This window comes from Lampris incognitus, chromosome 3 (genome assembly GCF_029633865.1).
Source record: "Lampris incognitus isolate fLamInc1 chromosome 3, fLamInc1.hap2, whole genome shotgun sequence".
Classification (NCBI taxonomy): domain Eukaryota; kingdom Metazoa; phylum Chordata; class Actinopteri; order Lampriformes; family Lampridae; genus Lampris; species Lampris incognitus.
Window position 1 is genome coordinate 31,356,177 of NC_079213.1, and position 23,855 is coordinate 31,380,031.

General features: G+C 49.2%; 1 protein-coding gene across 6 annotated transcripts in view; it reads right to left on the reverse strand.

Annotated features, from left to right (window-relative positions):
- Nucleotides 1-23,855, reverse strand: part of celf2 (cugbp, Elav-like family member 2) — a 210,334-nt gene that overhangs the window by 12,378 nt on the left and 174,101 nt on the right. For 3 of the 6 annotated variants that reach the window (XM_056277808.1, XM_056277805.1, XM_056277804.1), the window contains exons 7-8: nt 13,342-13,575; nt 11,033-11,096 (exon numbers count right to left, since the gene is read on the reverse strand). In XM_056277808.1, the coding sequence (XP_056133783.1) occupies nt 11,033-11,096; nt 13,342-13,575 (298 nt within the window). Of the gene's footprint in view, nt 1-1,845; nt 1,981-11,032; nt 11,097-13,341; nt 13,576-23,855 lie in introns of all 6 variants that reach the window. The other 3 variants (XM_056277807.1, XM_056277806.1, XM_056277809.1) reach the window with 2 other exon arrangements.

Sequence of the window (23,855 nt, forward strand, 5' to 3'; positions counted from 1 at the left end):
GAGAGAGCGAGAGCAAGAGAGGGAGAAAGAAAGAGAGGAGAGTGAGCGAGATAGAGGACAGCGAGAGTGATAGAGAGAGAGAGAGAGAGTGGGTGAGAGAGCACGAGAGACAGAGAGAGCAAGAGAGTGAGAGGAGAGGGAGAAAGAGAGGAGAGCGAGCGAGATAGAGGACAACAAGAGTGATAGAGAGAGAGAGAGAGAGTGGGTGAGAGAGCACGAGAGACAGAGAGAGCAAGAGAGGGAGAAAGAGAGAGAGGAGAGCGAGCGAGATAAGAGGACAGCGAGAGTGATAAAGAGAGTGAGCGAGAGAGTGGGTGAGAGAGCACAAGAGATAGAGAGAGTGAGAGAGAGAGAGGAGAGCAAGAGAGCGAGCGAGAGAAAGGATTGAGAGCGAGAGTGAATGAGAGAACGAGAGAGAGACGGGAGAGAAAGTGAGAGGGAGGGAGGAGAGAGCGAGAGAAAGAGGAGTGAGAGAGAGTGTGAGAGAGCGAGACAGTGAATGAGAGAAGGAGAGAGACAGGATAGAGAAAGCGCGAGAGAGAGTGAATGAGAGAGGGAGGCGAGCGAGAGAAAGGAGCGAGACAGTGAATGAGAGAGGGAGAGAGACAGGATAGAGAAAGCGAGAGAGTGAATGAGAGAGAGCGAGAGACAAGAAAGAGAAAGCGAGAGAGAGCAAGAAAGAGAGAGGGGGAGAGAGAGAGAGAGCAAGCAAGCTACACAGAGAGAGAGACGGTGAAGGGAAAGAAGAGAAAGAGAGAATGGGCATTCACACCAGTGCAAAGCGGCTGGGTGGAAGCGGGGAGCGGCGTGGAGGCGTCTTCAGAGGGACAGAAAGCTTTTCATATTCATGCTCTGCCGGGAATCTGCTCTGAGAAAGACGGCGAACCCATTGCTATTACAGTGAAGCCGAGAGGACATGAAAGGAGAGAATGACGGAGCAGAAACAGGGAGCTTGTCAAAAGGAGGGCAGCGGACAAAAAGAAAAAAAAAGAAAAAAGGAGAGCAGCGAGAAGAAGCAAGGAATAAAGAAGAGGAGAATTGGTGCAAAGTGATAAAGAATGACATGTTGTGAGCAGGGAGGCCTTTATTGACCCAAGCCCGGCTCAGACACCACACAGACCGAAGCTACCAGTCTCTAAAGCGCTCTCTAAATGCCAGCCATGTTGTTCAGCACAACACAGATACAACAACGACGACAACGACAACGACAACAACAACACACAAAGGTGCAGGTACAGACTCTTCCCCTCGACACAAGTACATTGCACTAAGGTTCCTGCTTCTCCATGGGGCTAATGAAGTGAAGCACAAAACACAAAATACAAACACGTACACACACACACATAACACACATGCTTACATATACAAACACACACACACACACACAAAACGAACGTGTGTAACACTGGATGTCATGGTTTTTGTACAAAAACACCACATGATGAGGGAGTGAGTCGCTCAGCGATGACAGGATGAAGGTAAGCAATGGATCATCAACAGTATGGGGGGTGGGGGGCTCCATGGAAATGAAGGAGTGAGGGGTCTGCAACGTGAGAACTTGAACGTCAAGGCAAGCAAGTGGAAGGGTGGATGCACACACCATGGTACCGGGTGGGTCCACAGGGACGGCCAGCCACGTGACGAAGGTCACACATGTGATGATGGCTGTAACAGTGATGGTTGGTTCGGTGATGATGAGGATGATTTCAGCGGTTGATGGCGATGCCGGTGTCCTGGACAATAGCGGTGAATGGGGGGATGACAGCCGCGTGGTGAGCCGGGCGTCGGGACGCCCCACCCCCCACTCCCCCCCACCCCCTCCCTCATCCCGCGTTACGGCGTTACCTGGGCTGGCCAGCGCTCCCAGGGAGGCTGCGCTGGAGGACAGGGGGTTTGCGGCGGAGGGGCTGGCCGAGTTTTGGGCTGCCGCTGCTGCCGCTGCTAAAGTGGCCAGATTCTGCAACTGCAGAGCGCTCATACCTGGAGGAAGGAGCCAGAGAGGGTGGTGTCAAACCTGGGGACGCAAACTCTTGGAGCAGGGCCAGATCCGTGCCGGACTGGGAAAACGTACAAAGGTTGGAGGGCAGCGCTGACCCAGGCTTAGACTGTGTGGATTCCAAAAGGTGAAGAGAAGAGTGCAGTGGGACAGGATCTAGACATAAGCCTCGCACAACATCCCATTCAACAGTCATAACGTGGGATGAGTCCAGGAGCCACCCTGCGCTCACTCCTTTATCTCTTTACTGCTAATTAGCTGGGTGGCATTAGCATATGGCCCATTATTAAGCATAAATAATGACTGCATGCCTACATCTGAATGATGGTTAACGAAGGGCCATAAAACACTGTCTGTGAGCACAACTCAACCTGTGGCCCACTTCACAAGTGGTTGTGTTTCTGAGTGTGTGTGTGTGTCCTTGTGCATGGTTTCATGTGGGTGTACATGTTTAGAGGTGTCTTTACAGGCCCCCATAAAGCAGACAGGGTCATTCATCAGAGCATAAGTCAGGCTGCATAGTGAGCGTGTCCAAGTACGGGGACAAGAGAACTTTTATTTATTTGTTTGTTTGTTTGTTTGTTTGTTTATTTTAGTGTCATGAGCATGTTAGAGTATTAGGGAGTCAGGTTAGGAGATGTGGACACCTCATCATTGTGAAGTATGTGACGTATATACAGTCTGATTGTATATACAGTACCATGAGAATACACACACACACACACGCATGCAGGCACGCGCGCGCACACGTACGCACGCGCACGCGCGCGCGCACACACACACACACACACACAGACGTGAAATGTCACACAAAGAAAGACACCATATAGAGGAATCAGTCCTGCTTGACAAGATGGTGGGAGTGGACAAGCTGACAGAAATATGCCTCCGGACCAAGCTGAGACTGGACGACTGGAACTACCAGCTAAGATCTCTGGTTCTGACCCGTCCGCTCTAGTGGAACTACCAGCTAACATCCCTGGTTCTGGCCCATCCACTCTAGTGGAACTACAAGCTAACATCCCTGGTTCTGACCCATCCGCTCTAGTGGAACTACCAGCTAACATCCCTGGTTCTGACCCGTCTGCCCCAGTGCCAAACGTCTTCTCTCTGCACAAGCTGAGCACTGCCAGTTTCCCACATGTTCTTTCTTCCTTTCAAGGTTTCCATGACGAGCCACGCTGCAAGAGGACGAGCCGGGATGTGGCGTGTGTATATATGTATATATGTGTATATATGTGTGCATGTGTGTGTTGTGTATATATGTGTGTGTATATGTGTGTTTGTGTGTACGTGTGTGTGGTGTGTATATATGTGTGTGTATATGTATATATGTATGTGTGTATGTGTATGTGTGTATATGTGTGTGTGTTTATATATGTGTGTGTGTGTATGTGTGTGTTTATATGTGTGTATAAGTGTGTGTTTATATATGTGTGTGTGTTTATATATATACATATGTGTGTGTATATGTGTGTGTCTTTATATGTGTGTGTATATGTCTATATATATGTGTGTGTATAAGTGTGTGTGTTTATATATGTTTATATGTGTGTGTGTCTTTATATGTGTGTGTATGTGTCTACATATATGTGTGTATAAGTGTGTGTGTGTATATGTGTGTGTGTTTATATATGTGTGTATATGTGTGTATGTGTTTATAAATGTGTGTTTATAGGTGTGTGTGTGTATGTGTATATATGTGTGTATGTTTATATGTGTGTGTATATGTTTGTGTGTGTGTGTTTATATATGAAGGTATATGTGTGGGTGTGTGTGTTTAGATATGTTTGTAGGTGTGTGTGTATGTTTATACTATATGTATGTATGTGTATATATGTGTGTGTGTGTTTATATATGTGTGTGTATATGTGTGTGTGTGTGTGTGTGTGATATAGATGCCATGCTGAGACTTCTATATTTGTCTAACAGCCATGTTGAGGTGGTCTTGTGTCCTGTGCTGGTTTGGCGAGGCCGTCCAGGCTCACTACTGAGACACACTGCAGGACCACTTCTATAACTGCACAAACAACAGTTAATTATGGTAGCTGAACAGCACTGCAGTCCAGCAGTACACACCACATGACCAGGAAACAGCACTATAAGTACACACACACTACCCTCATGACACACGACACATACGACACACAGCAATGCTGCCTCCACCCCACACAGCAGTGCTGCCTCCATCCACCCCACACAGCAGTGCTGCCTCCATCCCACATAGCAGTGCTGCCTCCATCCCACACAGCAGTGCTGCCTCCACCCGACACAGCAGTGCTGCCTCCATCCCAGCCCTCCTCCCCTCCTGACACAATGTCTTTACCACATGCCCTCTCTCACCACAGCTCACCAGACCTCGGAGGGGGAAGAGAGATGCAGGCAGAAAGAGAAGTAGGGGGCAGAAAGAGAAGGGGGGGTAAAGACATCCAGAGACAAATATAATCATATAGATAAATACAACCCAACCCCCACATCGGGAGCTGCGTATCCAGGCTGTGCAGATAGTAAACTCTGTGTGTGTGTGTGTGTGTGTGTGTGTGTGTGTGTACGCGCGCGCGCGCGCGTGTGTGTGTCTGCTCATGCAGGGCTCGTGAGGCACTACGGATGCTGTGTGGCAGAGCTGGGTTCTACCGGGCCGGTGTTGGCCGGGTCTAATTGAATGCTCATTGGTGTAATTGAGCCTCACAGCGCCGTGGCTCCTCATGCTGAAGACTGGAACCAGATGTCACTCTGCTGTCTCCCATCTCCTGCCAATCACTAATGCTCCCTCTCTCCCCCCCGCTCCCTCCCTCTCCCTCTCTCTCTCCCTCTCTCCCCCGCTCCCTCCCTCTCTCTCACACTCCCTCTCTCTGTCCCTCTCTCCCCTGCTCCCTCCCTCTCTCTTCCGCTCCCTCCCTCTCTCCCCCGCTCCCTCCCTCCCTCTCTCTCCCTCTCTCTCCTGCTCCATCCCTCTCTCTCCCACTCTCTCTCTCTGTCTCTCTCTCTCACACACACACATACACACACACATACACACTACTCACAGATTATATATACACACACTACTCTCTCTCTCACACACACACACTACTCATAGACACACACAGATGGAGGCCCAACAAGGTCTCAGAATCAGACACCATTAGGCAGCCAAATCCCACAGCCTATTTATCTGCATGGCAGTGTGTGTGTATGTGTGTGGTTCTGGGTGTGTGTGCGGTTCTGGGTGTGTGTGCGTGTGTGCGTGTGTGTGTGTGTGTGTGTGAGTGTGTGTGTGTGTGTGTGTGTGTGTGTGTGTGTGTGTGTGTGTGAGCTCAATCTGTGACAGTTCCTCCCTCTGTCCCCCACATACACACCCCACCTCAGCTCCTCTCTCTGTCCCCCACATAAACACCCCACCCCAGCTCTCCCTCACATAAACACCCCACCTCAGCTCCTCCCTCTGTTCCCCACATAAACACCCCACTCTAGCTCCTCTCTCTGTCCCCCACATAAACATCCCACCTCAGCTCCTCTCTCTGTCCCCCACATAAACACCCCACTCCAGCTCCTCTCTCTGTCCCCCACATAAACACCCCACCTCAGCTCCTCTCTCTGTCCCCCACATAAACACCCCACCTCAGCTCCTCTCTCTGTCCCCCACATAAACACCCCACCTCAGCTCCTCTCTCTGTCCCCCACATAAACACCCCACCCCAGCTCTCCCCCACATAAACACCCCACCTCAGCTCCTCCCTCTGTTCCCCACATACACACCCCACTCTAGCTCCTCTCTCTGTCCCCCACATAAACATCCCACCTCAGCTCCTCTGTCTGTCCCCCACCTAAACACCCATCCCCAGCTCCTCCCTCTGTCCCCCACATAAACACCCCACCTCAGCTCCTCCCTCTGTCCCCCACATACACACCCCACCTCAGCTCCCCCGTCTGTCCCCCACATAAACACCCCACCTCAGCTCCTCTCTCTGTCCCCCACCTAAACACCCAACCCCAGCTCCTCCCTCTGCCCCCCACATAAACACCCCACTCCAGCTCCTCCCTCTGTCCCCCATCTAAACACCCAACCCAAGCTCCTCCCTCTGTCCCCCACATACACCCCACCTCAGCTCCTCTCTCTGTCCCCCACATACACCCCATCTCAGCTCCTCTCTCTGTCCCCCACCTAAACACCCAACCCCAGCTCCTCCCTCTGCCCCCCACATAAACACCCCACTCCAGCTCCTCCCTCTGTCCCCCATCTAAACACCCAACCCAAGCTCCTCCATCTGTCCCCCACATACACCCCACCTCAGCTCCTCTCTCTGTCCCCCACATACACCCCACCTCAGCTCCTCCGTCTGTCCCCCACATAAACAACCCACCCCAGCTCCTCCCTCTGTACCCCACATAAACACCCCACCTCAGCTCCTCTCTCTGTCCCCCACATAAACACATCACAGTTAACAGCTGACAACTCACTGAGCACCCACACACACAGAGAGACACACACACAGACTACACACACAGACAGAGAGAGAGAGCAAGACAGCGAGAGAGACTACACACACAGACAGAGCGAGAGGGGGTCCTCCCTATAGTCCCCGGGTCCTATAGTCCCCGGGTCCTATGTTCCCCGCTTTGTATGAGACCGGGGAATATCGGACCTTTTTGTATACAGAGGGCCCTATATTCCCCACTTTTCCCCAAAAGGGTCCTATGTTCCCCGTTTTGTATGTGCAGGGGAACATAGGACCTTTCTTTATAAAAAGGGTCCTATGTTCCCCTAGGGCACCCGGGGAACATAGGACCTTTCTTTATAAAAAGGGTCCTATGTTCCCCGGGTGCCCTAGGGGAACATAGGACCCTTTTTATAAAGAAAGGTCCTATGTTCCCCGGTCAGCAGGTTTGACGCTGTTTGGCGCAAAAAGTGCATTTTCAATAATGCATTATTTAGGGCAGATTATTACGAAGACAATGAATCATACGATTTCTATTTTTATATCACAAAAACGAATTCACAAAGTCCAGGTTGGCTAAAGTATGTGGAAACTTTCCACACTAAACCAATTTCAACTTATTAGGCTATAGCCTATATTTGGGCGCATAACCCACCCCGGTAGTTCTCTGATATTTATGCGTGAAATGTGTCACTTATCGAGGAAAATGCGCCTCGCCAAGTAGGTGAGCTGGCTCGTCTGTGTCTGAATGTAATATAGTAAGCCTATGCTCCTTGAGCAACTGTACCCGGGCATAGCTCAGTCGGTAGAGCTCTCGCCTATGGATCGCAAGGTCGTGAGTTCGATCCCGGGTGCCGCCAACTCAGCGTATGAGTAGCACATTGTGCGAGAAGTGCTGGGAGCTGAGGATAGGTGTTGTGTTCCGTCCTCAGCAGTCCATCTCCCAGAGGTCTAGCGCATTGTACCAGGGATAGACTCCTGCGTAAGCTGGCTGATATTGACAATAGGCCAATTCCGACCCACTTCTTCTATGTTCGCTAGAAAGCCGTCGTTCCCATCATAACCACACCAGCTTATTGGGAAAAGCATCTGACAGATATTACATAGAAACCATCTGCTCAGTAAGGCCCTTTAAGCATCATAATTGTAATGATAATAATAATAATAACATAATAATAATGACAATAATAATAATAATAATAGCCTAATAATAATAATAATAATGATGATGATGATAATAATAATAATAATAATAACAACAATATAGCCTTATATTAGAAATGCTAAAAATTGGATAATTGAAATATTTATAATTATAAAGTAGGCTAATATAGAATGGTAATAACAATAAAATAATAACAATATCTGCGTGGTCTCTTAAGATTCTAAGATGCTGTATGCTACAGAAATAACGGGACATAGGCCTAGGCTAATGAATACGCCTTTTTGACAAAATATGAATGAAAGGCTAATCAGCAACGCTAAAGCTGAATCACAAAACACAGATTGCTCGAAAAATAATTTATAAATAGCCAAATGCACACATGATTTCGAGTTTGGAAATATTTAAAACTTGTCGTGGATGTGTGGTCATCTGCACGCAAGTTTCCTGGCATTCTAAACCACATGATCAAAATTCACCAATGTCTAAACTGCCCGCCAACTTGCAACAATTTGCAACAATCGGTTGTTATCGGTGATAACTCGTGGACTCACTGTCATGTGCTTACTAGCCTACAAGAAGACAAACAATGGCAATAGTTATGGATGGTGATCGAGGGGGCAAAGTGTTGGTACATGAGAACTTCAGATATCAGAAGCACCGCACCAATCAAGACACCATTAGATGGAGGTGCTGGAGGTGGAACTGTAGAGTGCCACTGATCACAAATAGATTTGAAGTGGAGGACGTGGATGCTAACATATTGTGCACGATGTTGGGGAACACGTGCATCCCCCTGACGGAGAAATGGTGCACCGTGCAGAATTCCGACAGGGGGTGATTGCAGAAGTTGCGAGGGAGCCAACAGTCCCAATCAGAAGGATCTATAATGCACAAAGGGTCCTGCAGCGTCGGCAATGTCAAATCCAGAGTTTTAGCCACTCTTTGTTGAGTAGCCTAATGGACTAGGACTACTCATTTTGATTTTTTTGAAGAAGAAAAAAGCCTTAATGTTAGGCTAGTTAGGCCTTGGAGATTTTTGTTTTAGACCATGCCTTTTCTGGGGGGCTTCTGCCATAGACCAACCCTTTTTCAGCCAAGCTTTTACTAGAAGCATTTTGTTATTAATAGCCTATTATCAGTGTTACTATTGATAGTATTATGCCTGTAATTGTTATTTGTTATTAGGCCTCTTTTATAATTAGGCTATTATTATTATTATTATCATTATTATTATTAGGCTGTTATTATTATTATTATTATTATTATGTATTATTTCTTATTATTATTATTGATATTATTACTATTACTATTATTATTATTATTATTATTATTAAAGAAGAACATCAAAGGATGTAAGGTAGCACTCATCAAATGAAAAAAAAAAAGACACAATTCTCTATTTTACCATTTCATTGTTTGGCATCAGTCATTAACTTGGCCGGGTGGTCTTCTTCAGAAACCTTAATGACTGATGCCAAACAATAAAATGGTGAAATAGAGGACTGCCTCTGTTATTTTTTTACCATTTGGTGAGTGTTACCTTACATCCTTTGATGTTCGTCTTTGATTCATGTTTTTGGTTTAGCACCTCCACAAGCCTTTAGTTTTTTGAGAAGCACATATTATTATTATTAGGCAATTAGCCTATTGTGTAAGGTAGGCGGCCCCCGTTGATGGATACTTTGTGCTGGTCCTAAATTTCAAGTCCTGGTCTAAGTTCTCTGCCTAAAAAGTTCATCATTAAAGTCTTTTTGAAAGAAAGTCTGCCAAGTGAGTTAATATGGAAAACGAACTGCAAAGTAACAAGAAAGTGGCTGAAGTGTCCAGTGCTGTGCAAACTGAACTTTGAGCGAAGGTGGAAATGGCTAGGTTATACTGGTAGGCGGGCCTACTGCAAGACAAACTTGCGTTGATTGCCGACTGTCCATGCTGAGCCGGAGAGCCAACTAACTAGGCCTACTGCAGTAAATATTGGTAAGAAATAACAATAAAGCAAATTACAGCCTCCTCTAGGCCGAATTTGGATACGCACTCAAGGTGGCCTGCGATATACAACAGCCAACAATGGTAATACGGCCTAAGAGGAATAGATTGTCGTAGCCTACAACTCAGCCATGACCCCAGTTTTTATTATTTTGGACCCGTCAAGGAAATAATTTGCAAAAAGGGTTCTAAGTTCCCCGGTTTGTTCCTCGATTGGCAATAGCGGGGAATATAGGACCCTTTATTTGGAAAAAGGTCCTATGTTCCCCTGGAAACAGCGGGGAATATAGGACCCTTTTTCCAAAAGAGGGTCCTATGTTCCCCGGTGTCTATTGCAACAGGGATTATAGGACCTTTTTAGGGGAAAACGGGGAATATGGGACCCTTTTTTTTCGAAAGGGTCCTATGTTCCCCGATATCGGGGAACATAGGACCCGGGGAATATAGGACCCGGGGACTATAGGCACGGCCCCAGCGAGAGAGAGTGAGAGAGAGACTACACACGTCACACAGACAGAGCGAGAGAGAGTGAGAGAGAGTGAGAGAGCGAGAGAGACAAACACACACACAGACACACACTTCACACAGACAGAGAGAGCGAGAGAGACTACACACACACACACTTCACACACAGACAGACACACTTCACACAGAGAGAGAGAGAGAGAGAGAAGGGGCAAGACACGGGGACAGGGGTGAGAATGGAGAAGATGGGAGGAAAAGAGAAGAAATGAGAGAAACAAAAGAGATGAAAGCAATGTGAGATGAAGACAGAGCGAGGCGAGGCGAGTGAGGGCGGCGGTTTTCGAAAGCATCCAAACAAAGAGGCTCTGAAAGGAGAGAGAGAGAGAGAGAGAGAGAGAGAGAGAGAGAGAGAGAGAGAGAGAGAGAGAGAGAGAGAGAGAGAGAGAGAGAGAGAGAGAGAGAGAGAGAGAGTGGTGGGCAAGAGGAGGAGAGGATTTCTCTTTTCAGAGAGACAGAACGAGGGAAATAAAAAAAGAGAGATACGGAAATCTGGATAAGAGAGGACAGACACACACACACACACACACACACACACACACACACACACACAGAGAACAGGAGAGCGAGGCGGCAGCAGTAGATGGCGCCAGCGAGTAGTGCAAGGAATCCGACGGCAGCGCCCCCTCATTTATACATGTTCACAATCCCCTTCTCTTTCTTCTCCCTGTCTGCCGCTCCTGCGTTCCCGACAAGCCCTCGGTACTACTGTACGATGCCCAGGGCGCCCTCTTGTCTGGCCTCATTAGAAGATCAAGACAAATCTATGGAACGGTTACTAAAATCTTCAGGGCAAAGCTGCTCGGCGGCTCCGCCACTCCAGTTCATCTGCTATGCTCTTTGGTCCTCTTTTAGAAGCGGGAACAAAACAACAGGGAGCGAAACAAAGAGTCCACGCACGGCTGTGGTGGTTTTCATGTGGTGTGGGTTGACTCGGTTCTGACTCACCTGCCATCTGCTGGATCCCGCTGAAGGCTCCTAGGTTACTGGAGGAGGTCGCCTGCTGAAGCAACTGATGGAGGGTAAAGAAGGAGAGAGAGAGAGAGGGAGTCGGAGAAGGAGCGTGAATAGGATGGATATCAAATGGCAACATGTACGTCGACACACCACACCCGGCAATAACGCCAGAGTCATAATGAGCGGTTTAGCAATCTAGCATGTGCATCAGTGCTCCATTAATAAATGGGATGCTAATAAAGTCTGATCTCCGCTCGAAGCTAACAAAGCTTGCATTCCACCAAGAGTCTCCCAGACACGCTGCGTGTGAAAGCTCTAATCTAGGCGGCTAATTAGCGTCCAAAACCGAAATGCAGTATTGATGCTGTCAAAAAGCTCGTCCTTCAAAGACTCAAATTAGCGGCAAATTAAACTCTTGTTTCCATTGTGTTACCCCCCCCCCACCCACAAAAAAGATTTAGAGGATTCCTTAAACAAGGTCTAAAAAGGAAGGGAACTTGGGGGGGGGGCAGTCCACCTTGCATTTATCTTTTAAATAAATGAATATTCCATAAAGCAGAGAGGCTCGTCTGAGCGTTACCTCCCGTGGCAAGAAGACAGGTGCAAATTGCATCTCGGATCAAACAAAGTGGGCATCGATTTCCAGATTTTGAGTCGTGTTTTTGAGAACGGCTTGGGCAGCTCGTTTGGAGATTAAAGAGCACGGGTGAAGGGTACGTCCTCAAACATCCAACGAAAGGTGGGGGGGAGGGAAAGGTCTGAAATGCCAGAATGCCGAAAGAGAAGGGGTGGGGGTGGGGAATGAGGTTCCCTAAACCTGTCCCAAAAATCCCCCAAGGTATGAGCTAATCACACGGTTTTAAGATGTGACCACACACTCGTCTGGCAGATGCTGCACAGCCGAGCCCCGGACAAATTTCCACGACTTAGCTAAACCTGCTCCCTGGTCACTCACAGATCCCAATTCTCCATAACTGCTGTTACGCCCCCCCCCCCGCCCCCACCCCAACCAGGAGGTGGATCGTGGAGAAGAGCAATGGTGGGACTTAAAGGATAATTCCTGTTTTTACAGCCTGGGTCTTATTTTCATGCTTTTGTCACTGTGCATATCATCTTCCTCGCTGTCTCCATTTTGGAGGCCTTGGATATGTGACCACCACTGGACTTAATAATGGCGTCTTACGGGACACCAGAATATGAGCATCAGACATGTTTCAACAACGTCCGGGTAGCATAGCAGTCTATTCCACTGCCTATCAACACGGGGATCGGCGGTTCGAATCCCCGTGTTACCTCCGGCTTGGTCGGGCACCCCTAGAGACACAATTGTCCCTGTCTGCGGGTGGGAAGCCGGATGCGGGTATGTGTCCTGGTCACTGCGCTAGCGCCTCTTCTGGTCGGTCGGTCAGGGCGCCCGTTTGGGGGGGGGGGGGGGATAGCGTGATCCTCCCACGCGCTACGTCCCCCTGGCGAAACTCTTCACTGTCAGGTGAAAGGAAGCGGCTGGTGTCAGCAGCCCTCCTCGGATCGGCAGAGGGGGTGGAGCAGCAACTGGGACGGCTCAGAAGAGTGGGGTAATTGGCCAAGTACAACTGGGGAGAAAAAGGGGGGAAAACATCCCCCACCCCCCCAAAAAACCCAAGTCCAATTTAATCAAATCATCTAAAGCACATATCTGAAAGTGAAAACGAATGAAGTTAGAAGTTATTACCCCAAATGTCCAATGTTATCAATAGCTGATCGCATGGCTGAGCTACTTCCTGGTTCAACTTGCAGTCATGACCATCCTACTTACAACAGCCAGGGGTAAGCACTGATAAACTACCTGGCCACAGTAACTGGGAAGTCACCGATGAGGAGACACTTGTACACAGTGTAACTGAGACACTAGGTTTTCTTTGTTGTCCCCAGGACAGGTTTAAGAATCTTGTTCCCATGCCCCGTAAGACGCTGCTGTAAAGCTTTGTCTACATGACCCTGCTGTAAAGCTTTGTCCACATGACCCTGTCTCCAAAACCTCCAAAAGTAAACCAAAATCATAATGGATATATACGCATGACGGCAAAAACTACAACAATAAGACCCAGGTTGCTAAAAAACTGGATTTATCGTTCAAGGAGAAATCAAGAGAAGGAGGGCAGAATAGAGACAAAAGGGGGGAGGTCTCCTCGGAGGGGGAGGAGGATGGGGAAGAAAGAGGAGGAGGAGTGCGTGGGTAGGGAAAGGCAGGACAGGTGGTTAGCAGTTGGAGGAGAGAGGTAAAGTATGAGGACTATGGGGCGGGGGCGGGGGGCACTGACTGCTGCGGCTGTTGCTGCGCTGGCCGCGGGACTGCAGTAAGGGGTGGTGGGCGATGTGGCGGCTCCTCTTACAGCCAGATACTGTGGGGTGAGGCCGCCCAGGCCCGTCAGGCTCCCCCAGGTGGTTGCACTGTTCAGCTGCTGCATCTGCTGGGCCAGCTGCTGCTGCAGACGCCGTTGCTCCTTGTCCTTCTGCGTGTCGGCAAACTTCACCACGATGGGAGATGAGCAGCCCTGAGGAGAGGAGAGGAGAGGAGAGGAGAGGAGAGGAGAGGAGAGGAGAGGAGAGGAGAGAAAGAAGTAGGATGTTAACTTCGTGGTGAGGATGTCTGGTGGGTTGTTTATTGAGGACACCTAAGAATACTGTAGACCAGGGGCATCTGGGTAGCGTAGCGGTCTATTCTGCTGCCTACCAACACGGGGATCGCTGGTTCGAATCCCCGTGTTGCCTCCGACTTGGTTGGGCGTCCCTACAGACACAACTGGCCACGTCTGTGGGTGGGAAGCCGGACGTGGGTATGTGTCCTGGTTGCTGCACTAGCGCCTCCTCTGGTCGGTCGGGGCGCCTGTTCGGGGGAGGGGGAACTGGGGGGAATAGCGTGAACCTCCCACGTGCTACATCCCCCTGGCGAAACTCCTCACTGTCAGGTGAAAAGAAGCGGCTGGTGACTCCACATGTACTGGAGGAGGCATGTGGTAGTCTGCAGCCCTCCCCGGATAGGCAGAGGGGGTGGAGCAGCGACCGGGATGGCTCGGAAGAGTGGGGTAACTGGCCGGATATAATTTGGGGTAGGGGGGAAGAATCCCCCCAAAAAAAGAAGAATATTGTAGACCAAAACTAAGGTGTAAACTAAAGTGGGGAAACAGCACTGCCGTAAACTGAATTGATAATGAAAATGTCACTTTTGAGAAATTTTGATATTTGGACGGAGATTTATTTTTCCTTTTTTTTTTTTTTTTTTTGCTGTTCGCTTGCTACAGCAAGTGATGGAGACATCCTGTTGAGTGTGACAAACTTGTCACGAGAGAAGTAGAAGCACCGGCTTTCAGAGATGTCATTTCCTGTGATAATATCGACAAGCTCATTTCGCACCCAACTGAAATGTCCGGATTTCCTACCGGGAACGCCGCACGCCATCTGCATGCACAGACCAACCTGCGAATGCTGGCTCTCTGTGAGACCCATCCTGACAGACCGACAGACAGACAGACAGGATTCCAGGAAGATGCTGTGCCCATGCCTAGGCAGTCCTGTGCCGTAACCAGGACTGATTTTCTAGGATGTTTGGGCCATAGAACGTTTCACACCAATCAACTGCATTCACTGTATGCCATGGCAGTGTGTGCAATCTGAACAGCAAAAGGATCAATTCAACATCCATCCATCCATTATCCAAACCACTTCTCCTACACAGGGTCATGGGGATGCTGGAGCCCATCCCAGCAGTCATTGGGCGGCACCTCAGGACAATTCACACCTATAGGGACAATTTAGTACGGCCGAATCCCCTGACCTACATGTCTTTGGACTGTGGGAGGAAACCGGAGCACCCGGAGGAAACCCACGCAGACACCGGGAGAACATGCAAACTCCACACAGAGGACGACCCGGGATGACCCCCAAGGTTGGACTACCCCGGGACTCGAACCCAGGACCTTCTTTGCTGTGAGGCGACCGCGCTAACCACTGCACCACCGTGCCGCCCCATTCGACATTTTTCACAAAAACACAGAAGAATCATGATGACAGGAGAGAACAACGGAGCCCGGGAGTTACTAAATGAATATGAAAACTAATAATGTAAATCAAAAGATTGCAAAAATGGTTGAAGACATCTCGGTGACACTCCCTCTAGGCCAAAACCTGACGAGTTCATTCACACAGCACACGACATGAAATTTGAGGGTGTACAAATCAATGAAAAGTCAATGGATAGAGGCAATATTGGCACATGAGTTGGTAGTTCGCCAGAGGCTACACAGAATGACGCAAATAGTCACTTGAAAAATGTTCATCTCGAGCAAAGATTTCACTTGCAGCAAACCGACCGGCTTAATGTGTAGCTGCAAAAAAGTCACTCCCACTTCAAGTAGGTGAAATCTGTCCAAAAAAAAAGGAGGATAAATTAATCGGTGCCGTGTGTTCTCCCTCCTCTAACCGTGCAAACCAGTGTTAACGTCCTACCGGGACTGAGACAAGCTAACTAGCATGGATCAAAGTCAACGACTACAGATTCCGGTTAGTTCTCCATATGTTCATTTTGAAAATACCACCTCGCCAACAACAAGAATACATACACGCAACCAATGACAATACACATCCAAGTTCTATCAAGAGCAAATACGACGACTTTGCTTTCTGATGCTGCCCTACCAACACAAGGATCACCGGTTCGAATCCCTGTGTTACCTCCGGCTTGGTCGGGCGTCCCTACAGGCACAATTGGCTGTGTCTGCGGGTGGGAAGCCGGATGTGGGTATGTGTCCTGGTCGCCGCACTAGCGCCTCCTCTGATCGGTCAAGAGAGAGGGGGAACTGGGGGAAATAGTGTAATCCTCCCATGTGCTTATCCCCCTGGTGAAACTCCTCACTGTCAGGTGAAGAGAAGTGGCTGGTGACTCCACATGTATGGGAGGAGGCATGTGGTAGTCTGCAGCCCTCCCCAGATCGGCAGAGGGGGTGGAGCAGCGACTGGGACGGCTCGGAAAAGTGGGGTAATTGGGTACAATTGGGGAGAAAAAGGGGGAAAATTACAAAAAAACAAAAACAAAACAAGCACCCCCCCCCCAAAAAAACCTAGCTGGCTAGTCTTGCTACTCTGAGACGTTAGCATAGCAGGGTAAACATAGTTGCAGATAATAACATTAATAATAATGGATCTGTTGGATGACCCAGTACTGACAGCACTATTGACAACTGTTCGTGCTGGCTCTGTCTGTCAGTGCTGATAATCCAACAGATCCATTATTAATGTTATTAGCTGCAGCTGTGTTTATCCTGCTATGCTAACATCACAGAGTACCAAGACCAACCAGCCTGCCATATTTGAACCTTTACATGGTTTGGATCGGCAGAGGGGGTGGAACAGCGACCGGGATGGCTCGGAAGAGTGGGGTAATCGGCTGGATACAATTGGGTATGTGTGTGATGTTTTTACTTGTATTATAACACGTAATTATTCTCAAAATACCCTTTTTTTATATTTTCCATCATTTCACCATCGCAGATGGGCTGACTGACCCAAAACCCAACTGAAAATAAAGAAAAACTAAAATGAAATTACACACTGAAAAACTCGCCCACCACAATTAAAAAAACGAGAAAAGAGCGAAATCTAAAATGATGCCAAAAATTAAACCTGGAGAAAAACATGAAACTATAATGATAACGGTGCTAACAAATACACGCACCTGTGCAGGAAGATGTGCACACACCTCTGTGCACACACACACACATCATTAGATAAACCTTTATTTATGCATGCAATAAATGCAGGTATACTTGGGGAAGAAAGAAACACACACACACACGCACCCGTTTCACAGCGAACTTGAGACCAAAGCCAGCGGGCCCTGGTTCCCCATAGGGGCCTAGTTATCTCTGGGTCCAGAGCGGTTTCAACAGAGGCAGATTTCCTGAGTTCTAAAAGTATTTCATCACCTCACAGACACTTAACTTGTGTGAGCCGCGGAAAAAAAGAGAAACTTCGACAGAGAAGACAGAAAGTGAGAAAAGGAGAGGGCATGGAGAGGGAGAGAGGGGGAGAGAGAGAGAGGGAGAGAGAGAGGGAGAGAGAGAGAGAGATGTCTAGGGGGGCAAAAGGGGGAACTGAGAGATTTGGACAATCAGGGGAAGTGGTTCTAATTGCCCAAACCTCTGTGCCACGGAAGAGCCTGGTGAGCCTGTGTGTGTGTGTGTGTGTGTGTGTGTGTGTGTGTGTGTGTGTGTGTGTGTGTGTGTGTGTGTGTGTGTGTGTACATACACACAGGGTGTTGTGATGCGTCTAGTGCAGCAGTGTGTAGTTGGAGGGAAGGTGCACGTGTTCTTCCAACCCGCTTGTGTCCTTCCTGCCCTTAGCTTGCTGCCGCTGGCTAGCCTTTGTGGCGAATAGGGAAGCATCCTAGCGTGTAACCCTTCCCTTGCCAGTACATAGCCTCTCCTTCACCAAGACTCCTGCCAGGCCTCCCCGTGGCCACACGTGGTAACTGGGGTCTTGCGGCCCCAGGCTAACTTGGCAGGGGATCTCGGAGCAGCAGTGGGCCCCAGAGATATGGTGTGCAGGCCCACCCTGGTGGACATGCCCTGGCACCTATCAACCACTGCCCCGCTGCCTTGTGGGTGAGTCTGGGAAGACATAAGGCTAAGGGAGCTTACCCCAACAGAAAAGCAAGCTGTGGCGGCACGCTTCGAGGCGGTTTCCGAAAAACTGGATTTCCGGCAGCCCCCTGCAGTTGTGTGGAGGTGCCGGTCGTCTAGGGATCCCCCTTGCCATCGGAACCATCTCCTCTACAATCAAGTCATGTGGCGTTGGGAGAAGCGCACCCCCCATGCCACTTTAAAAACCATCTCTGCGCAGGTATCTTCTGCTATCTGAGTCCTCAAAGGACCCGCAAATAGAAGAAGATGGTCATCATCGGGCACGATGGACAACCAGCAAGCAAGTGCGTGTGTGTGTGTGTGTGTGTGTGTGTGTGTGTGTGTGTGTGTGTGTGTGTGTGTGTGTGTGTGTGTGATGCTCTATGGATCACCTTGTGCTGTCTGACAAAATAATATCACACACACATACAACTAAAACGTTATAGACAAAGTGACAGGCTGTGGGGGAAGGGGAGGGGTGTCCAGGTAGCGTAGCGGTCTATTCCATTGCCTATCAACACGGGGATTGCCGGTTCGAATCCCCATGTTGGTCGGGCGCCCCAACAGACATACATACACAATTGGCCGTATCAACGGGTGGGAAGCCGGATGTGTGGGGTATGTGTCCTGGTCGCTGCACTAGCGCCTCCTCTGGTCGGTCGGGGCGCCTGTTCGGGGGGTGGGAGGGAAGAGCATGATCCTCCCCCACGCTACGTCCCCCTGGTGAAACTCCTCACTGTCAGGTGAAAAGAAGCGGCTGGCGACTCCACATGTATGGGAGGAGGCATGTGGTAGTCTGCCGCCCTCCCCGGATCGGCAGAAGGGGGTGGAGCAGCGACCGGGATGGCTTGGGAGAGTGGGGTAATTGGCCGGATACAATTGGGGAGAAGAAAGGGGGAAAATTCCAAAAAAAAAGAAAAAGAGAAAAAGGTGACAGGCTGCTGATGAAAATATGAAGGGGGCTGTAAGAGTGCGGCTGCATCAGCCATCATAATCCATCACACCACCCTACTACTCATTACTCACGAGCTGCAATCAAAGCCTAACTGGGGGGAATCTGCCGGAAACAAAGCGAGCTGCCGCGGGAGAGTAGACCGCGTTTGATTGAAACATTTGGTTGGAGGCATGTTTGAAAATTAGCCTCGGAGAGACGGGATTTGGCTTACGGTACACATACCGCTGTTGTCAATGGCGGCGAGCCTGCAAGCGTGCAGCACGCTTCTCCGTGGTGCGTGTGACCATGAATGTTGCAACTCGTGTGGGAATTTGCATATATACTTGCATGTCAGCACATGCATGCACTGCACATCTGCTTGTGTTCCGTGTGTGTATGTGTGTATATATATATATATATATATATAAGGTGTGGGAAGATGGTGGCGCAAACTCAGGTTGCGGCGGCCTCACCCGGCGCCGACTATGCAGTGTGTTTGTCCGCGTCTACATCTGAAATTGAGTCACCGTGTGCAGAACTTTTACGAGGATTTATGTCTGTGATCGTCTATTTCGTTTGATGGCTGGCAGAACTGGCGCTGGATCAGCTGGGAGGGCTTGGTCTGCTGCGCCCGGCGGGTCCAAGGACCACGGTCCCCTGCCCGGAGCCGCGCCCGAAGAGGGAACACCGAGGGCGGTCTGACAGGACGCGGAAGCAGGGCAGACTAAGCTAACTGCTAGCCCATGCAGACCGGCAGTTCCGTCAGTCATCCTGGCGGGCGTTCGTTCTCCTGGACAGTGACATTTTTGGACTGTGTTGTTGAGTTTGTGTTTTTGTTTTGTTCTCTCAGTTTTTGTATGTTTTTGGTGCTGTCGTTTTTGGATATGTGTTTTTGTCTTTTGTGTTGCACTGCTGTGGACAGGGAGAAACGATATTTCGTCGCTTTTGTGCATGCAAGTACATGAATGAGATGACAATAAATGGTTCCTGAGTCCTAATATATATATATATATATACACATATATATATATATATATATATATATATATATATATATATATATATATATATATATACACACACACACACACACACACATATGTGAGCTATACATGTGAATAGCAGTGGGTACAGATTTATGTGTGCATAAGTGAGGAAGTGTGGTTGTTTTCCCAAAGTGAGTGTATGTGTGTATGTTTACAGGTTCACATGGGTGTATATGTGTGTGTGTTTGTGTGCTAATATGGTTCAGGTATGCATAGCTGCACACACACATCATAGAGGAAGAGAGATTGGGGGACGGCTAGAGAGACAGAGAGAGCAGCAGCAGCAGACAATTCGTTCTCTGTGGGCCAGTGCTTGACTTTATGTAAAGGAAGCATGTCCGCCGTCCGACGGAGGCTGAGACGTATTTACTCCGTCTCCCCACCAGTCATTTTCTCCTTTATTCCGACTGCAGATGGATAAAGAAGTGAGGAGGAAAGAGAATTGCATTCGGGGGAAGAGTGTCAGTCTGGGTCTCGGCACACCACTCGATTCCCCTTGAGAAAAGGGTCTCTCTCTCCCTCCCCGCTAAATATCTCATTACTCCAGCTGACACCCAGCAGGCGGAGGGAAATGCAGCTCAGAATGAGAGTCCTACCCTGGGAGAGAGGGGTGGAGGACCATGGGCCTCCATCCTCGAGAGACGTCGGTGCTAGTCTACCCCGCAGAAATAGACATTTTTCTTTCACCCTGCTCAGAAGCAGACACACAGCGTGGAGGAAACTCACGGTCAGCTGGAAAATGGCTGGACCTTCACCTTTTGCAAAATACTCTTAGCTAATAAATGCAGCACTGTTCAACCCTCATGCTCTGTTCATTCATGAGCAAAGGATGTACTTCTTCTCCAGTCACTTTTATCCAAGCCACCTTTGGATTTCACAGTAATACAATTGTAAAATGTATTTTGAAAACACCCAACATGTCTCATTTTCATCTCAACCATTAACAATAGCTACAGTTCATAGTTGTGATTTACAGTGGGTCATTTTGACCTGAGCAGACAAGGGCCGGAGAGGCTAGACACTGGTGTCTTAGTAAGGTGCTGGTCCACCACAAGCCTCCAGAACAACTTCAATGCTCCTTGTCATTGTTTCTACAACTCTCTGAGCTCTACTGGAGGGATGGACACCATTCTTCCGGTTCGTCTAGTGGTTAGCACCGATGCCTCACAGCAAGAAGGTCCTGAGTTCGAACCCCAGGCCATCACAGGTCCTTTCTGGGTGGAGAGTTTGCGTGTTCTCCCAGTGTCTGCATGAGTTTCCTCCGGGTGCTCCGGTTTCCTCCCACCATCAAAAAGACATGCATGTTAGGGTTAATATTCCTGTCTGTGCCCCTGAGCAAGGCACTGGGAAGAATAACTGGAATTGGACCCCGGGCACTGCAGCTGCCCATTGCTCCTATATAACAGGATGGGTTACATGCAGAGAACAAATTTACTGTAACCTGTACAATGACGAAATGAAGTGGCTTTCGTTTTTCATATTCCCTCATTTGGTGTTTTGATGATGGTAGTGGAGAGCGATGTCTAACACCATCTCTCATCCCATCTCATCACCAGCCGCTTCTCCGGGGTCGGGTCGTGGTGGCAGCAAGCTAAGTAGGGCACTCCAGCTCCTCCTGAGGGATCCCAAGGCGTTCTGATGCCAGACTGGACATGTAGTCCCTCCAGCGAGTTCTGGGTCTACCCCGGCGTCTCCTCCCAGTTGGACGTGCCTGGAAAACCTCCAAAGGAAGGTGCCCAGGATGCATCCTAATCAGATGCCCGAACCATCTCAACTGGCTCCTTTCGACGCGAAGGAGCAGATGCTCTATTCCGAGGTCCCTCCGGATGTCCGAGCTCCTCACCCTATCTCTAAGGCTGAGCCCAGAACCCCAAGGGAGGAAACTCATTTCAGCCACTTGTATCTGCGATCTCACCCTTTTGGTCACTACCCAAAGCTGATGGCCATAGGTGAGGGTTGGAACAAAGATTGACTGGTAAATTGAGAGCTTTGCCTTCTGGCTCAGCTCCCTCTTCACCATAATGGTCCGGTACAACGTCCACATTACTGCTGGTGCCTACACCAATCCGCCTGTTAATCTCCCACTCCTTCCTACCATCATTCATGAACAAGACCCCGAGACACGTAAACTTCTTCACTTGAGGAAACAACTCATTCCCAACCTGGAGGGAGCAATCCACCATTTTCTGGTAGAGAACCATGGCCTCAGACTTGGAGGTGCTGACTCTCATCCCGGCCATTTCACACTCAGCTGCAAACCACCCCAGTGCGCGGTGGAGGTCGCGTTCTGATGAAGCCAACAAAACCACATCATCTGCAAAGAGCAAAGATGCAATTCTGAGGTTCCTAAAACGGACACACTCCTCATCTTGAGATCCTGTCCATGAATATCACAAACAGGGAGACAAGGGACAACCTTGGCAGAGTCCGACAACCATCGAAAACGTGTTTGACTTTGTGCCGAGAATGCGGACACAGCTCTCACTTTGGTTATACAAGAACCAGATGGCTTGTAAAAACTGCCCCGGTACCCCATACTCCCACAGTACCCCCCACAGAGTGCTCCGGGGTACAAGGTCATAAGCCTTCTACAAGTCCACAAAACACATGTAGACTGGCTGGTCAAACTCCCATGCCTCCCTCAGCACTTCCACAAGGGTAAAGAGTTGGTCCATTGCTCCACAGCCAGGACGGAATCCGCATTGTTCCACCTGGATCCAAGATTCGACAATCGGTCGGAGCCTCCTTTCAAGCACCCTAGAGTAGACTTTCCCAGGGAGGCTGAGCAGTGTGATGCCCCGAGCACACCCTCCACTCCCCTGTCTAACACATCAGTCGTATATCTCCCATCTGGTGGCATATGATTTACATCATATTCATCCTCATCAAACCATCCACTGACCCCTCGTGTCCTGCGGATGGGGGGCGTTGTCCTCCTGGAAGAGACCATCCCCATCAGGATAGAGATGTTTCATCATAGGATGGAGGCGATCAGTCAGAATAACTTCGTATTGATTTGCAGCGACTCTTCCCCCTAAAGGGACAAGTGGACCCAAACCCTGCCAGGAAAATGCCCCCTAGAGCAGAACAGAGCCCCCAGACCCCCTCACTGTAGGGGTCAATCACTCAGGTTTTTCCTTTAATTTGTCCCCCGTCTAACTGACTGATGTTTTTTCCCTGAAAATCAATGTCTTCCCATTTTCGAGAGGGCAGGGTTTTTATATATAGCTTTATCTTGATTGTCTGAACAGCGACAGCTTTAAGATGTGTTCCCGGCTCATGTGGTCTGACACTTTAAAGAGGGAAACGGGGCGCTCCGTAAGCTAGCACAGTAAGGCAGTCTACGACTCTCGCCAGTAGAAGAAGAAGAAAACTCTACAGCCCTACATGGTCGTATGAGCAATCCTCACACTTCATTCATCTATGCTGGACTAGTGTCTGGCTGAACGTCATGATTTTCCTCCCTGTGTCGATCCCTCCATCCTTCTCTCTCTCTCGCTCTCTCTCTCTCTCTCTCTCTCTCCTGCGCCCGTCCATTAAGTTGACAGATGTGTTTGTTCTCTATTTAAACAGTCACTGCTATATTTCCTCTCATGCTCTACTTATGCTCTTGTCTAAATGCGCTTGAAGGCCTGTGTGTGTGTGTGCATGCGCGTGTGCGTGCGTGTGTGTGTCGGTATGCCGAGACTGCATGATAATGAGTGAGTGGGCCTCCAGTGCCATCCGGAGAGAAAAAGGATTGGAAAGAGAAATGAGCGGTGATGAGTGCAGCACACGGGGAACAGCCCTGCGAGCACGGTGCCATACGAGTCTTTATGGAGGCAGTGAATATGTAAACACAAGCACACATCACCAGCCACGCAGCACGCCAACAACACACATGCAACAACACACACGCGACCACACGAGGCCGGCCCACCTCTCCTTCTGCAGAGTGGCTTACGCACCATCCATCCAAACTGTATGCCAGGGCATTTGTGTTTAGGTGTTCTGGTCCATCACAGTGCGTGCTAGTGCGTGTGTGTGTGTGTGTGTGTGTGTGTGTGTGTGTGTGTGTGTGTGTGTGTGTGTGTGTGTGTGTGTGGTTGCAGGTTCTAGTGAATTACCTGTTCTCAGTCATATCCACTTTCATTATGACCTATCATTCCTAGTGTGTTGTGTGTGTATGTGTGTGTGTG